The sequence below is a fragment of the Suncus etruscus genome, chromosome 14 (assembly GCF_024139225.1).
Source record: "Suncus etruscus isolate mSunEtr1 chromosome 14, mSunEtr1.pri.cur, whole genome shotgun sequence".
In the NCBI taxonomy this organism is placed as follows: domain Eukaryota; kingdom Metazoa; phylum Chordata; class Mammalia; order Eulipotyphla; family Soricidae; genus Suncus; species Suncus etruscus.
Window position 1 is genome coordinate 89,714,947 of NC_064861.1, and position 16,922 is coordinate 89,731,868.

The 16,922-nt window shown below is 53.6% G+C and overlaps 2 protein-coding genes across 2 annotated transcripts; one reads left to right on the top strand and one right to left on the bottom strand.

Annotated features, from left to right (window-relative positions):
* Window positions 1-1,727: 1,727 nt before the first annotated feature.
* SNRPD2 (small nuclear ribonucleoprotein D2 polypeptide) lies at window positions 1,728-7,375 on the bottom strand. Its single transcript, XM_049787318.1, has 3 exons — window positions 7,309-7,375; window positions 3,328-3,507; window positions 1,728-1,971 (listed from the first exon to the last, which is right to left on the bottom strand). Coding segments are annotated over exons 1-3 (357 nt in total). The 5' UTR covers window positions 7,311-7,375; the 3' UTR covers window positions 1,728-1,796.
* Window positions 7,376-7,893: 518 nt separating this feature from the next.
* On the top strand, window positions 7,894-13,904 carry QPCTL (glutaminyl-peptide cyclotransferase like). Its single transcript, XM_049787289.1, has 7 exons — window positions 7,894-8,313; window positions 8,730-8,861; window positions 9,302-9,583; window positions 11,306-11,458; window positions 11,540-11,639; window positions 12,030-12,146; window positions 13,574-13,904. Exons 1-7 carry the CDS (start codon window positions 8,101-8,103, stop codon window positions 13,717-13,719), a joined length of 1,143 nt encoding a protein of 380 aa, XP_049643246.1. The 5' UTR covers window positions 7,894-8,100; the 3' UTR covers window positions 13,720-13,904.
* Window positions 13,905-16,922: the final 3,018 nt, after the last annotated feature.

The window sequence follows — 16,922 nt, forward strand, 5'->3', positions numbered from 1 at the left end:
TCCTTCTGCATGCAAGGCAAACGCCTTACCTCCTGCTATCTCTCCGGCTCCCGATACTTTGCAATCGTGAGTCACCTGTGGGTTGCTGCTGCCCCAGGAAAGCAAGATGTGGACAGTGTAGTTTGTGGATAGGGCCACAAATATGTCTTGGTCTGGTCACTCGTGAGCTGGATGATTTGGGGTAAGTTCCCGATCATTCAGTGCCGGCTGCCACTTTTGGAAGCCAGGTGAGGTGATGGTCCAGTGTATTTGGGTTGGCAGAGAGGCCCTAGTGGTTCTCTCTAACACGGCTGGGAACTGGGGGAGGGGGACATGGCCAGGGCTCTTCCTGAGACCCTCACTTCACTTTGCCCCAAGGAAGAGGCGATCAGAAAGTGGGTGTGTGTGCAAAGTCAGTACAGGGGATAAGGTGCTCACCCTGTGCATGTTTGACCTTCGTTCCACCCCTGGATTGGCCTACAGACCCCAAGCACCACCATGAATGGTGCCTGAAAACTGTTGGTTAGTATGTCCCCAGACCTAACCAAAACAAGTGTTTGGGCAGTGGTGGAGGAAGAGGTAATTGGTAATTGGTCTGCCAATTCAGGCTGGTGTCAAGAGGTTGCTCTGGCGAGAATCTAGGCTGCCAGCCCGCCAGCCAGGCAGGAAAAACATACTCCAATTTTCCGAGGAAAAAAGTCTCCCAAGGATTTCACCAAGAGTGGGACTGGGGGCCCGGAGAGATAGCACAGTGGCGTTTGCATTGCAAGCAGCTGATCCAGGACCAAAAGTGGTTGGTTCGAATCCCGGTGTCCCATATGGTCCCCCGTGCCTGCCAGGAGCTATTTCTGAGCACACAGCCAGGAGTAACCCCTGAGCAACGCCGGGTGTGCCCCCCCCCCAAAAAAAAGAGTGGGACTGGGAGGGCGCTTGCCTTGCATGCAGCTGATCCGGATTTGATCCCCGGCATCCCATATAGAGCGGAGCCTCCCAGGAGTGTTTCCTGAGTGCAGAACCAGAATAAGCTCTTAACACTGCAATGTGTGCCCCTCAAAAAGAGAGTGGGGCTGGGGGTGGAAGATAGCACAGCTGGAGAGTGTTTACCTTGAACTCGGGGCCAATCTGGAACGGACACTGGTTTATTGTTCCCTGAGCCTGCCAGGAACAATTTCTGAGTGCAGAGCCAGGAGTAACCCCTGAGTGGCACTGGATGTGACCCACAAACCAAAAAAAATAAAAAAATAAAAAAAAGTGGGGCTGACATGTGAACTGGGTCTGGTCTCCCAAGCTCTGGGTCAATGTCTCCCAACCCGCAAAAAAGAGTTAATTGGGGGCCCAGAGAGATAGCACAGCGGCGTTTGCCTTGCAAGCAGCCGATCCAGGACCAAAGGTGGCTGGTTCGAATCCCGGTGTCCCATATGGTCCCCCGTGCCTGCCAGGAGCTATTTCTGAGCACCAGTGGGTGTGACCCAAAAACCCAAAAATAAAAAAAAAAAAAAAGTTAATTGGTCCAAGAGAACCGGGGTTCGAGTCCCAGCAAAGCACACATACGCTCATACACAGACACACAATAAGACACATGGGGGAGGAAACACGGAAAACAGACAAAACAGCAAAAGCTCTCGGTCCAACTACAGCACCTCCAGGTGTGCTAGGGGGAAGTGGTGGGGCCTCCTCTTGGTGGCCCCTTGCCCAACCACGCTCCCACCAGGCCCTGGGAACAGATAGATGATGTCACTAGGTTAAAAAAAAGAACAAAAAGAAAAACAAGGTTTTATTATTCGGTTCAGAGGCAGGTCTCAGGGCGGGGGCGGCATCTACTTGCCGGCGATGAGGGGGTTCCTTAGGACCACAATGACCGAGTCCCCGCGCAGAAACATCTTGGAGATGTAGCGGTCCTTGTTCACGGGTTTGGACTTCTTCTTCCCCTTGCCGCTCTTGGGGACTTCGGTCCACATCTCCTTCACATTCTCCAGCACCATGTTGCAGTGTCTTGGGGGAGGAACCAGGCAGCATGGGATCACCCTTCCCTCACCCTGCCAGCTTCCTCCTCTCTATACTGGAGCTCACTGGGGGGAGGGGGAGAGGGCACATACCAACCCCACAGGGCTGCTGAGAAGCAAAATGAAATCAGTCCCTTAGAACAGGCCCTAGTGTGGGGAGGTTGGCGCAAACTTAAAAAGCAAAATGGGGGGCCCAGAGAGATAGCACAGCGGTGTTTGCCTTGTAAGCAGCCAATCCAGGACCAAAGGTGGTTGGTTCGAATCCCGGTGTCCCATATGGTCCCCCGTGCCTGCCAGGAGCTATTTCTGAGCAGATAGCCAGGAGTAACCCCTGAGCACCGACGAGTGTGGCCCAAAAACCAAAAACCAAAAAAAAAAAGCAAAATGGGGGGGGGGGGCGTGGAGAGATAGCATGGAGGTAAGGCGTTTGCCTTTCATGCAGAAGGTCTGTGGTTCGAATCCCGGCATCCCATATGGTCCCCCGAGCCTGCCAGGGGTAATTTCTGAGCATAGAGCCTGGAGTAACCCCTGAGTGCTGCTGAGTGTGACCCAAAAACCAATATAGAGCCAGGAGTAACCCCTGAGTGCTGCTGAGTGTGACCCAAAAACCAATATATATATATATATATAAATATAAAAACATAAAATGGGCCAGAGCAGCAGCACAAGTGGTAGGGCGTTTGACTTGCATGTGGCTAACTTAGGATGGCCAGGAGTTAGCCCTGAGTACTACCAGGTGTGGCCCCGTAACTAAAACTCTGGGACTAGAGAGACAGTACTGGGGTAAGGCTATTGCCTTATACTCGACTGGCCTGGATTTTGATCCTAGATCAAACTGCAGGGGGTCCCCTGAGCTGTCAGGGGTAAGCCCTTAGAGCACTACTGAGTACCACCCCCAATCTCCAAAATATGATGGGGCCAGAGAGGTCATAGAGGTATTAAGGCACTTGACTCGGGCCGGAAAGAAAGTACAGCAGCAGGGCATTTGCCTTGCATGTGGCTGACCCAGGACAGGCCAGGTTCGATCCCTGGCATTCCATATGGCCCCTGAGCCTGCCAGGAGCAATTTCTCAGTGCAGAGCTAGGAATAACCCGAGCATTGGTGAGTGTGGCCCCAAAACAAAACAAAACAAAACAAACAAAAGGCACTTGACCTGCATGCGGCTGACCCCGGTGCCATCCCAGGCGCCACAAAGGGACCTGAGCACTGGGTCAGGAGTGATGTCTGAGCACTGCCAAGTGTGCCCGCAAGCAAATGCAATAAACAAACAGTTCCCTGGATGCCCAGCACTGCACAGGCACTGGTTGCCAGCCTCCACAGCAGACAGGCAGCCTGGGCACTCACCGGTCAAAGGCCTTCACGCGGCCCAGGAGCTTCTTGTTGTTGCGGCAGTTGATGAGCACCTGCGTGTTGTTCTTCACCGACTGTGTGAGCACGGAGAGAGGGCCCGTGTTGAATTCCTCCTCCTCCCGCTTCTGCAGCTCCTCGGGCGTCATCTCGCTCTTAGGCTTGTTGAGGAGACTCCTGGGGGGGGGGGGTGCAAGAGGAGACCCCAGAGGTGTTCAGAACCCCACCACACCCCAGAACATTTCCTTCCTGCCCAGTGCTCCTCCACTCTCCTCAATCTTTTTTTTTTTTTTTGGGGGGGGGCATATCCCACAATGCTCAGGGGTTACTCCTGGCTCTGTGCTCAGGGGACCCTATGGGATGCCAGGATCGAACCCGGGTCGGCCAAATACAAGGCAAACGCTCTCCCGTGCTCCTCTTGGCAGGAGCTCCAGCTAGGATGTCAGTCCCTTTCCCTCAAGCTGCGCGGCCCACCTGCCTCTTCCATCTCCAGCCTCAAGCACTTCATTTGCTTTTGGTGCTGGGGCCACACCTGGCTCTGTTAGGATTGTGGGGGACCACTCAGCATTGGGGGATGAATCAAGGCTCCCGTGTAACACGCCTGTGCTCTGCCCTTGGAGCTTTCTCCCTCATCCATGTACCCATGTACCAGAATGTTTACTTGCTGAAACCTGCACCCAATCTCCCCACTTGCCACAGGGCTGGCCTGGGCTGTGCCAGGACCAAAAGGACATCATCTCAGGCTTCAAGACCCTCCCACTCAGTGTCCAAAATAAACTTCCAAGCCTTTGGTTTTTTTTTTTTTTTTTGTCTTCTTTCTTTTTGGTTTCTGGGACACATCCAGCAGGGTGTGCTCAAGGGTTACTCCAGGCTCTATAGTCCGGAATCACTTCTGGCAGCTGCAGGGGACCCTATGGGATGCCAGGTATCAAACCTGGGCCAGCCTCATGCAAGGCTCAAATGGTCTACTGGCTGTATTATTTACTGCACCGGCCCCTGGTTTTTCTTTGCAGTAAACATGGTTTAATTTAGAAATTCTGAGGAGGGGCTGGAGTGATAGCAAGGGGTAAATCATTTACCTTGCATGCGGCCAACCCAGACAGACCTCGGTTTGAATCCCAGCATCCCATATGGTCCCCCGAGCCTACAAGGAGCAACTTCTGAGCACAGAGCCAGAAGTAATCCCTGAGCACTGCCAGGTGTGACCCGCCTCCCCCACCCCCAAAAAAAAGAAAGAAAAGAAAACAAAAGGGGGCCGGACAAATAGCATGGAAGTAGGGCGTTTGCGTTGCATGCCAAGACAATGGTTTGAATCCCAGCATTCCATATGGTCCCCCAAGTAGAGCCAGGAGTAAACCGCGAGCGCTGCCGGGTGTGACCCAAAAACCAAAAGAAAAAGGAAATCTGAGGAACGAATGGAGAGAGAGAATAACAGAGTTAAGTGCCTATGAGAGGGCGTACCAGTGGATATTCCAGCGTTAAAGCATCCAAGCATGAAAGTCCACATTTCAGGGAGATACAGGTGAGGTGTGCGTACACACCATGCAGGCAGGCCAGTAACCCACACATGCCATGTTCAGTTTCCTTCCTGCCACACCTGGCTGTGCTTGGGGGCTGCTCCTGGCATGGTGCTCACTCTCATTGGTGCCAGAGATTGAGCCTGGGACTGTAGCATGTAAAGCTACAGTTCACTGAGTATCACCCTAGCCCTAAATGCCCACTTTTTGGGGGAGAGGGAGAACTAGATCCGACAATACTGTGGGCTTACTTTTGGCTTTGCACTCAGGAATTAGTCTCGGCTCATTCAGACATGCTGAGAATTGAACCTGGATTGGCCACAAGGCAAATGTCCTATTTATTGTATGTAATACAAAGACCCCTAAATGTCCACATTTAACTGGGCACTTCGTCTACCGCCCCCAGTCTGTTCCACACTGGCAGGACCTCAGACATCACACTTACATCTTGAGCATCTGCATTTGTTATTCTACTTTGACACCTCCATGTTTGTTTGTTTGTTTGTTTTTGGGCCACACCCGGCTGTGCTCAGGGGTTACTCCTGGCTATCTGCTCAGAAATAGCTCCTGGCAGGCACAGGGGACCATATGGGACACCGGGATTCGAACCAACCACCTTTGGTCCTGGATCAGCTGCTTGCAAGGCAAATGCCGCTGTGCTATCTCTCTGGGCCCATGTTTGTTTGTTTTGAGGGGGTGTCATCAATCCAGGTGATACCTGAAGATGGGAATGTGGTCCTCAGTATGCAAGGCAACTGCTTAACCTCCATACTGTCTCTCCACCTCTTCCCTATCTCTATGGTTCCTTCACTTTTTACTTTCCTGTTTTTCTGAAAACGAAAACCTTTTCCAATGAACTATTATATTTCTAGTCTTCTGGACAGGTCAAGAGCCCAGAGACAGGCTCTTTGGGCTTCTGCCTGAAGCCAACAGCTTCAGCTAACTGCTGAAATCCTGGAATCCTTCACTTTCTCTGGGGCTTTCTCAGTATTTCTTTTTTTCCTTAAAATAATTCTGGGGGGCCGGAGAGATAGCATGGAGGTAAGGCGTTTGCCTTTCATGCAGAAGGTCATCGGTTCGAATCCTGGCGTCCCATATGGTCCCCCGTGCCTGCTGGGAGCAATTTCTGAGCATGGAGCCAGGAGTGGCCCCTGAGCACTGCCGGGTGTGACCCAAAAACCACAAAAAAAAAAAAAAAAAAAAAAAAAAAAAAAAAAAAATTCTGGGCCACAGCTGGCAGTGTTCAAGGAGTTACTCCTAACTCAGGAACCATGAGGTGCCGGGGCTCCCCAGCTGGCCCACTTAATTACTTCTTAAATTACTGTTTCTCCAATTGACATCCACCCATGATAATGACCTTCCCCTATAGTTTGTTTCTTCAAAAGAAACATCTACTTTGGTCATTGGCTGCTGACAGACCCCTGTGCTATCTCTCCAGCCCCCAGGAGGGGAAATTTTTTATGCCAGAGCGGGTGAGGTGGTCTCTCTCCTGTGCTATGAACCTAAAGCTGCGCCTGTTATACATGGGCACACGAGCCATCGCTGCTGTATGAACAACAACAAAAAATCACGCTGGGAGGTTACCATGTCTTTAAAAAAAAACGGCCGGAGAGATAGCATGGAGGTAAGGCATTTGCCTTGCATGCAGGACGGTGGTTCAAATCCCGCATCCCCTATGGTCCCCGGAGCTTGCCAGGAGTAACTCCTGAGCACTGCTGGGTGTGACCCAAAAACCAAAGTAAATAAAATAAAATAAAATACAATAGAAGCCTGAGAGATAGGACAGCGGTAGGGGGTTCTGCCTTGCACGCAGCCGATCCAGGACGAACGATGGTTCAAATCCTGGCATCCCAAAAGGATGCGATTTCTGAGCGCAGAGCCAGGAGGAAGCCCTGAGTGCCGCCGGGTGTGACCCCAAAAACCCCAAAAAATCACCCTCGATCGCATCGCAACCTTCATCTTGTCTCCAACCCTAAGGATGCGGGGAAAACCCCTGATCTCCAAACTGTCATTCCCAAGAGGCCTCCCTTCCCTTTTCCCTGGAGCTCATTCATTTAAAAATAAATAAGTAAACAAACAAATAAATAAATATATTCTGGGGTCTGAGCGATAACACAGAGGGGAGGGGGAGGGTGGCTGTTTGCCTTGCATGGGGCCTACCCGGGTTTGATCCCCAGCATCCCATCATCCCTGAGCAGAGCCAGGAGTAACACTTCACTGTGGCCCCAAAACCAAAAAACATTTATTAAAAAAAAATCCCCCTTGAAACCAAACAATTAATTAAATAATTTGGGGCCCCCCAATTCTAAGGCCCTTTGCGAGAAAAGGATCTGTAGTTTCCCCCATAAAAAGAACCCTGCCTCCACCCACCCACCTACCCATCAGGCCCCATCCCTTCCCCAACAGGCCCCCTGAAAGCCCCAACCCCAGATCCCGCGGCCCAGATCCAGCCGGGACTCACATGGTGGCGCGGGCAAGATTTCTCCAATCAACCCAGTCTCCTCCGCGTTGCTGCAGCCGCCGACGGAAGCGCGCGCTCGAGATAGGCGGGACTTCCGCTTCCGGCGGAGCTCAGTTCCGGCAGCGCATGCGCAGACACGTATCTGCGGAAGGTTGAAGGGGCGTGGCCTGTTGTCATAGTGATTTCCCCGCCCTGCCGCCGCTCGTTCCAGAAAGTGGAAGAAGGAACCCGCCTGAGTGGTGGTAGTGGTTTTTATAAAGACAGGGCCGATCCTCGCTGTGGACGCTAGTGAAGATGGAAGAAAAAAGAAAACGAAGTTTGGTTGGGCTGCAGCCATTTTTGTGAGAAAGCGGCACAAACCGGAAGAAGGCCAGGGAACATCTTTTTCCAAAGGCCCGCCGGACCGGTTTGTAGAGGGCGTGGCCTCCGATTAGCCAACCAGCGCCCTCGCTGCTCCTAACGTCGACGTGTCTGTTTCACGCCAGACTCCGAGCAGCCAATCACGGGACGCCTTGGGAAGGAGGCGTGGCCGAAGTGCCGGAAGTGGAGTGTGTCTCTCTCTCTCTCCCCCCCCCCCCATCCTACGCATCTCAGTCTGGCCTCCCCTTGGCTTCCAGGCCCGATCCGCTACTTTTGCACTCCGTTTGCGGTGGTGCAAAACTTGGGGCGCTTCAGACCTCAGGGACACGAGAGGAGGGCGCGTGCCGATGCTCATCGAACCGGTGGCACTTGGCAGGGCCTAACCGGCCTCCCGGTTTCCCTCCCCGGACCGGTTTTTGAGGCACTGCTGCCATGCATTCCGGGGGTCGCGGACGATCCCGGCTTCGGCTCTCGGAACGAGGCCTCCTGCAGCCCCCCTCGCCGGTGAAGCGTCGCCTGTTCCCGCGGGCGCAGCTGCTGCCTTTCCTGCTGCTGGCCCTGGCTACCCTGCTGGTCGGGTATATCATCTGGAGCAATTGGCTCCGCCAGACGGAGGACAGCCTGCTTCGGGGTCCGGCTCCCAGGGTGAGACCCGGGGGTGCGGGCCTTGGGGAGTCACCTCTTCTCACTCCCTGGGAGTGGGGGAGTACCTGGGCAGCAACTCAGGTCGCCACCGATTGGGTAACTCAAGCTCTTTGCCAACCTGAAATGAGGCTTCGGGCCAGAGTCCTGAAACAGAATCCCGGATTCTCAATCCCAAAGCCCAACTATTTGGAAAGATTGTCCCTTCCTCCTCCCTGAGCCTCGATTTCCCCCAGTGGGGTCGGGGCTGCACCAGATGGGGCCAGAAAGAAAACTTTCCCCCAGTGTAGAATTGCTTCTGGCAAAGTCCTGGATGCTGGGCGCGGAGTGGAGAGGCCGCGATTACCAAAGACGAGTCGGGACTGCTTTAGGGGTGACTTGCATTGTTCTCACTTTCCGTCCCCTAATCTCCTTTGCAGACCCCGCTCCCTGAAGAACAGCTGCGGAGAGTCGTGGGCCTACTGGCCCCAGAGCGGCTCTGGAACACTTACCTGCGTCCCCTGCTGGTCGTGCGGACGCCGGGCAGCCCGGGTAATCTTCAAGTCCGAAAGGTACGCAGGGGCCCAGGATTCATCTCTCTGGAAAAGCTAGGGGCCACTTTGCAGGGGATTCCCTCATTAGCCCAGAGGCCGAGCTTGGAGCTTTGATGAGAACCACCGGGGCTGAGTTGCTACCCCCACCAAAAGTTTGCCATCTGCTCGCTGGGCACAAGCATCAGTGATGCTCAGGGGTTACTCCTGGCCCTGCGCTCAGGAATTACTCCTGATAGTGTTTGGGGAACCATATGTGATGCTGGGAATCGAATCCAGGATGGCTGTGTAGAAGGCACACTCCCTACCCATTGTGCTGTTGCTCCAGCCCTAGTCCAGGGATCACTAGATAAAGCACGTGGGACATGAGAGTCGACACAACCCCTGGCCTGGCTCAGGTCTCAGTGTCCTGCCAACCTTTCCTGAACCCTCCCTATCCTCCCCCCTGCCTCTCATCCTAGTTTCTGGAGACCTCCTTGCGATCTCTGGCAGCGGGCTGGCACGTGGAGCTCGACCCCTTCACAGCGTCAACTCCCTTGGGGCCACTGGACTTTGGCAATGTGGTGGCCACGCTGGACCCCGGGGCCGCGCGCCACCTCACCCTTGCTTGCCACTACGACTCCAAGCTCTTGCAGTCTGCGGGGACTCCCTTCGTAGGGGCCACGGACTCTGCCGTGCCTTGTGCCCTGTTACTGGAGCTGGCGCATGCCCTGGACCAGGAGCTGAGCCAAGCCAAGGAGCGGGTGAGGAGAAAGAGGAGGGCTGAAATGGAAGTTGGGGGTCCAGGGTGGCCTAAATTCCCAACTTCCCACCACCACACACCAAACTATCTGCCTCTTGAATGTCAGACTGGGTTCCCCTCCTCTGCACCTAATCCTCCCATTATTTCCACAGAAATAACATAAGCCTAGTCTTATTTGTGGGGGGTGGTGGTTTGAATTGGGTTTGGGGACCACACCTGGAAGTGTTCAGGAGTAACACGTATTACTAAGGGAACATCTGGTGGTAGTTGGTCATTGAACCCTGGTTGGCCAGGTGCAAGTCCAGCACCTTTAACTTTGTTTTGTTTTTGTGGTTTTTTTTTTTTGGGGGGGGAATCCACACCTGGCAGTGCTTGGGCTTACTTGGATGTGTGCTCAGGGATCACTCCTGGTAGGACTCAAAGGTGTGCCAGGGATTAAACCTGGGTGGGTGCATACAAGGTGGGAACCTTACCTGCTCTGTTCTTGCCAGTCCCCAAAACCTGTGCCTGAACCCCTGTGTAGAGCCCACAGGGGGCCCGATTTGAGCCTGAGTCTATTTCAGAAGTGTGGGCAACCCCCTTCTTTTTTGCATTTTTTTTTGGGGGGGGGGCCACACCCGGTAACACTCAGGGGTTACTCCTGGCTATGCGCTCAGAAGTCGCTCCTGGCTTGGGGGACCATATGGGACGCCTCGGGATGGAACCGAGGTCTGCCCTAGGTTAGTGCTGGCAAGGCAGACACCTTACCTCTAGCGCCATCATGCCGGCCTCCCATTTTTGCTTTTAATTAGAGTTACAGTCCTGTTTAACCTTTATGTTTTTTTTTTTTTTCCGGGCCACACCCGTTTGGTGCTCAGGGATTTTTCCTGGCTAAGCGCTCAGAAATTGCCCCTGGCTTGGGGGGGACAATATGGGACACCGGGGGATCGAACCATGGTCCTGATCCTTGGCTAGCGCTTGCAAGGCAGACACCTTACCTCTAGCGCCACCTCGCCAGCCCCCAACCTGTTTAACCTTTAGAGCAGATATACAAGTTACCACACCCCACCATTCCCAAACTGTTCAGGAACATTCTCTGCCTCCTCTGGTCCAATTTTCATCTCTTTTATTATTTAAAATAATTTGTCTTTTTTGTTTGTTTGTTTGTTTGTTTGTTTTGGGGCCACACTCAACAGTGCTCAGGGCTTACTCCTGGCTCTGCACTCAGAAATCACTCCTAGAAGGCTCTGGTGATCATATGGGATGCCTAGGATTGAATCTAGGTCAGCCGTGTGCAAGACAACACCCTACCCCTATCACTCTGGTCCCCTAATCTTCATCTCTTTCTCATCAGTAAATCAAAGTTGTAGGAACTTAACCATGATTTTTGGGCTTCAATCTGGGGACTGGAGAGAGTTTGGGGGACTGGTGTCTGCTCCCAGTCCCACTTGGTTTTCTTTTCTTTTTTTTTTTTTAAGTACTGCTGGGTATAGCCCAGGAGACCCCCAAACACAGCCAGATCCAAGACCTGAACCACCAAACCTTCATTTTTGGGCTGAGTATTTCTAGGAGTGGCCTTGGGGGATCCCCAAGGCTGTGGGCACCACCACCACCCCAATAAATAAGGACACCAAAGCAGATTTTTGAATGCAGGTTTCTGACTCCATCTGTCCTCAGCCATGACAAGAAGGACCTGGTGTTAGTCCTCTGGCTACCTGATGCCTCCTTGCCCCCCAACACACAGGCGGACCCCGTGACATTGCAACTGCTCTTCTTGGATGGTGAAGAGGCGTTGAGGGAGTGGGGACCCCTGGACTCCCTTTATGGCTCCCGGCACCTGGCCAAGCTCATGGAGGCCGAACCCCACAGCCCCGGCCCCACTAGGATCCAGGCCATCGTAAGACAGGGGTGCAGGTGCGGGGGTGGGGGGGTCTGATGGCTGCCCGTCATGTTTCTGCAACCCCACTTCTTTCCCCAGGAGCTCTTCGTGCTCCTTGACCTCTTGGGCGCTCCCTACCCCACCTTCTACAGCCACTTCCCACGCACGGCCCGCTGGTTCCACCGGCTAAGGAATATCGGTAAGAGATGGGGGGATAGGCAGCACCCCCTGTTTTTAGGGCTCCTTGATGTCTCTCAAAGGAGCTAGAGCAGAAACAAAAAGGTTCCACTGAGGCTACTCGAGTAGTTGATGGCCCTGCTCACCTATGGGCCCTCTTTGCACCTTTCTCTCCTTTCCCTCCTTTCCCTCCTGGCCTTAGTCTTCCTTTTGTGAAATGGATATGATGGCCATGCTCAAGAGGCAGCAAAGCAGGGCAGGGAGAACCAATGCGCCCTTGTTTCTGGTGGGGGACCCAGTGGATTTGCCTGTTGTTTGGTAGCAGGTGGGGGGACCTTTGACCCCCCAAAAGGATGACTCTCTGACTCTCTCCCCTCTTTCTTTCTCTCTTACCACCCACAAACGCCTCCAGAGAAGCGCTTGCACCGTTTGAAACTGCTGCAGTCCCACCCGCAGGAAACGATGTACTTCCAGCCCGGGGAGCCCCTGAGTCTGGTGGAGGACGACCACATCCCTTTTCTCCGCCGAGGTACTATTGGCTACCGGGATGGGGCATCCTCAGGAAGCTGCCAGGAAGAAAATTGTGCTCAGCTTTTCTCAAAGCCAGGACAACATGTATCACCTTTGTTCCTTAGTTTTCTCATCTGTAAAGTGGGGATAATCCTGGCCCCTGGTTCAGCTTTGTGGAGGGGTTGAAGGTGGTGGTCTGGACAGAGATCAGGGAGTGCAGGCTTGGCCCGCAGGTGCTCCAGGCTCCATCTCCAGCACCATAAGTTCCTCTGAGCAGCACCAGAATCAACCCCTGGAGCACTGTCAGGTGTGACCCCAACCCTTTGGACAGTGCTCTATTCCTTCGGGCATGGAGAGGTCAGGAATCTTGGTGCCTCAGACGTTATAGTTTCTTCTTCCCGCCTTTTGAGCCGAGGTAGCCCCACAGAAGCACCCAAGAGTTCTCAGAAAGGCCCTGTCACATTCCAGGCTTGCTGAACCACAATCTGGAGCCTTTGTCTTGTCTGTCTTCTTTCCTTCCTTTTTTATTTTTGGTTTCTGGGTCACACCCAGCAGTGCTCAGGGGTTACTCCTGACTCTGCACTCAGAAATTGCCCCTGGCAGGAGCATATGGGATGCTGGGGATCGAACCCAGGTTGGCTTGGGTTGGCCGCATGCAAGGCAAACACCATACCCACTGTGCTATTCGCTCCGGGTCCTCCCTCCCTCCCTCCTTCCCTCCCTCCTTCCGTCCTTTACTCCCTCCCTCCCTTCCTTCTTCCTCCCTCCCTCCCTTCCTTCCTCCATCCCTTCCTTCATTCCTTCCTTCCTCCCTCCCTCCCTTCCTCCCTTCCTTCCTCCCTCCCTCTTTTCCTCCCTCCCTCCCTTTTTCCTTCCTTCCTTCCTTCCTTCCTTCCTTCCTTCCTTCCTTCCTTCCTTCCTTCCCTCCCTCCCTCCTTTCCTCCCTCCCTCCCTTTTTCTTTCCTTCCTTCCTTCCTTCCTTCCTTCCTTCCTTCCTTCCTTCCTTCCTTCCTTCCTTCCTTCCTTCCTTCCTTCCTTCCTTCCTTCCCTCTCTCCCTCCTTTCCTCCCTCCCTCCCTTTTTCCTTCCTTCCTTCCTTCTTCCTTCCTTCCTTCCTTCCTTCCTTCCTTCCTTCCTTCCTTCCTTCCTTCCTTCCTTCCTTCCTTCCATTTCGGGGCCACACTCTACAATGCTCAGGGGTTATTTTTTTTGGGGGGGGCGTCACACATGCCAGCACTCAGGGATTCCTCCTGGCTCTGTAATCTCAGAAATCACTCCTGGATGGCTCAGGACAATATGGGATGCCGGGGATTGAAACCAGGTCAGACCCTGGTCGTGCAGGGCGAATGTCCTACCACTTTGCTATTTCTCCAGCCCCAGGAGAGGGTCTTGTTAGGTTCGAGGGAAGCCAGTGAGTGGCCCAGCCTGACCATGCCTCTCTCCCCAGGGGTTCCGGTGCTGCACCTCATCTCCACGCCCTTCCCCGCCGTCTGGCACACAGTCCAGGATTCGGAGGCCAACCTGCATCCACCCACAGTCCACAACCTCAGCCGAATCCTCGCCGTGTTCCTGGCCGAGTACTTGGGCCTCTAGCCCCACTGCTGACTCCCAGGAGTACCCTCAAGCAGCCTCTAAAATCCTGGGGGTGGACCTGTGGACTCTCAAACTGCTTCTCCTCAAAGCAGCCTGAGAGGTGGGGAGCTGTAGGGTTGAGAGTGGGATCCATGTTCTGAGGGAACTCATGGGACCAAAGAGGGACCAATGCGGACTACATGGACACCTCCCTAACAGACCACGGCCAAGTCCCACACAGAGGTGCCCAGGTGCCAGGGCCACCAAGTGGGGACCATGTACTGGCCAGTGGGGGCCACTGAGGGATGCCAGAGATGGGATGCAGAGGCCAAAGTCAGCTTTCAAGTCTCCTCAAGGCAACATGGAATGTTCTAGAGATAAGGCAAATGTTTATCCCTCCAGGGTACCCTCTTCCTGGACATCATCTCAGAACTAGGGGCCACTGATGAGCCTTGAGGAACCAGTGGGGCTTTGCTCACTGGTGAGGCCGACGCCACCCCAGCCTTCCCCTTTCCTGTGAGGTGGGAGCTGTGACCCCAGCTGGGTGAAAGCCATGCACGGCTCCCTCAGGGTGAGAGACTTGCCGGCCTCCCCTGGGGTGTCTGTTAACAATGAAGACACCCAGGTTCCCCTTCCAGGCTCCCTGTCCTGCTCCAGAATCAGGAGTGGGAAAGGATCAGAGCAGGGAGACACATTGCCTGCTGTCCAGATGCCCTTTGCTGTGGCCCCAGTGGCTGGCAAACCTCATGAGAGCAATGTGGTAGAAGTAGAAGTTGGCATGAACTCACTGGCACCGTGTGTGTGTGTGTGTGTGTGTGTGTGTGTGTGTGTGTGTGTGTGTGTGTGTGTGTGTGTGTGTGTGTGTGTGTAGTAGAGTGGCTCCCAACAGTGCTCAGGCACTCTCCCAGCTCTTATGACAGTTCAGTGAGGGTGCTCTGTGGTGCTGGGCAGACCCCAATGGTACTAGGGGGCCTCCATTTTGGAACCTGGCAATGCTGGGGGACCCTGTGGTGCTAGAGATTGAAACAGACGCAAGCCTGAGAGATAGCACAGAGGATAGGGTGCTTGCCTTGCGTGCTACCATCTTGAGTTTGATCTTCAGCACCCCAAATGGTCACTAGGCCCACCAGTAGTAATTCCTTAGCCCATAGCCAGGAATTAGCCTTGATTGGCAGTGGATGTGGCCCCCAAACAAAAAACCCTGAAATAGTCCCATGCAAACCATCTGCCTTAATCCCTATACTCCTATTTCAGCCCTTTGTCTTGGGGGACACACCAGGCTCAATAGTTCAGGGAATATGTGGTTCTGGGCATCAAACTTGTAGCTTCAGTCGGTACACTTGCCCTTTGACCTCTCTCCATGACCCTGGCACCTACTTTTAATTGAGTCTCTAACTTCTTTAGGCTCTCCTTGAAACCTGGAGTAGATACAACTTTCTTTTATTTAATTCTTCCTTTTTGGTTGTGGGGCTATATCCAGCTGTGCTTAGGGCTGACTCCTGGCTCTGCACTCAGGGATCACAACTGGGGAGCTTTAGGGACCAGATGGGATGCTGGGGATTGAACCTGGGTCAGCTGTGCACAAGGCAGTTCCCCCTTCCCCCAGTGTTACGCTCCTGCCCCACAGGTATTACACATTCTCATTTTGCAGAGATACCCTCAGGGCTGAAATTACAACCCAGAGGCCGCCAAAGCCCAAGAGTGTGCTGGAGCCCCTTTCAATGTCCCCACTGCCTTTCTCAGAACTCACAAGAGGCCTGGTTGGTTCCCTGTGCTCTAGCCAGAGCTCTGAAGTCCCGGCCGACACCGCCCAGTGTGTGACCCCAACATCGATGAACTCGCTTGGGCTGGAACAACTGAGTGGCCCCAAAGTAGCATGAGGTCTGGGATGATTGCTGCTTGTTCAAGCGGCCTGGAGGCCTGCAGGCCTTTTGGAGGGCCGCTGGTCCAGGCTCAGTACCAAGAAGGAAGTTACTAGAAGTGTTTGTTCTCGAGCACTCTGGGCGGCACAGTCAACCCAGAAGCAACAGCTCGCCAGAGCCCCGACACTCAGGACTGTTCACGGATGAACCAAAGGGTGTTTTTCCAGCTCTCTTTTGTTCCCCAGACTCTGGGATCCCCTAGAGTTTATTGGGGAGGCCAAACATCACATCAGGTATATCTGATGAGCAAGAGGGTTGGTCTTGTGACAAGGGGGGTGGGTGCCTCTGCATCTGTGTTTTGAGGACCGGTGGGTCATTTCATCCAGGGCACAGCTTCTGAGAAGCCAGCAAGCCATCACTGACCACCCTCTCTCCTGGGTGATTCTGTAATGCCAATTAAATGTCTCAAGACTCTTCTTGGTAATCTCTCCTATTTCCTCTGGTGGTGCGTAAAGGACCCTGCGTGGTACCAGGATTAAACAGGGTCAGTGGAGTGTAGTACAAGCAAACTGCCTTGTGTTTTTCTCCCCTTTACTCAAGAATTCGTCTGTCTGCTACTTTCCTTCCCTTGGAGGGGGGTGCACACTAAGTGATGCTGGGGCCATTCCCAGGGGGCACTCAGAGAAGCATGCTGTACCAGGGACCACAAAGCGTAATCGGGGCTCCGTGCTCCACTTGCCCAATTTTTGAGTCACATCCAGTGGTGCTTTGGGGTTACTACTGGCTCTGCGCTCAGAAAATTGCTCCCGGCAAGCTCAGGGATCCATATGGGATTCCAGGAATCGAGCCAGATTCCATCCTGGGTTGGCCGCATGCAAGGCAAATGCCTGACGGCCATGCTATCGCTCCAGCCTCCCTCTCCTATTTTTTGGAGCCAGGGATGGATCCCAGTCCAGTGTTGTACCAACTTACCTCCCTGCCACCTCCCCACATGCAGCAGTTCTCAGGGGTTACATACTCAAGGAACACTCCTGGCGGTGCTTGGATGATCATATGGGTTGCTGCAGACTGAACCCCCAACGTCGAACACCTTGACTATGACTTGCTCCTACTATGGGAGATATAGGAATTTCATTCCCATCTGCAAAGGGGGGTATATAGCTTTTTCTTCAATCTCCCCTTCAGTATTTTTGCCTCAATAGTTTCTCTGACTACTGAACACTTGTATCATTTTTCACTTTTTTTTTTTTTTTAGATTCCAAATTATCTGGCCCTCTACTGGAGCGCAATCGTTTTTGGGGGTTGTTTTTTGGGCCATACCTGGCGGTGCTTAGAGAGTTACTCCTAACTCTATCCTCAGGA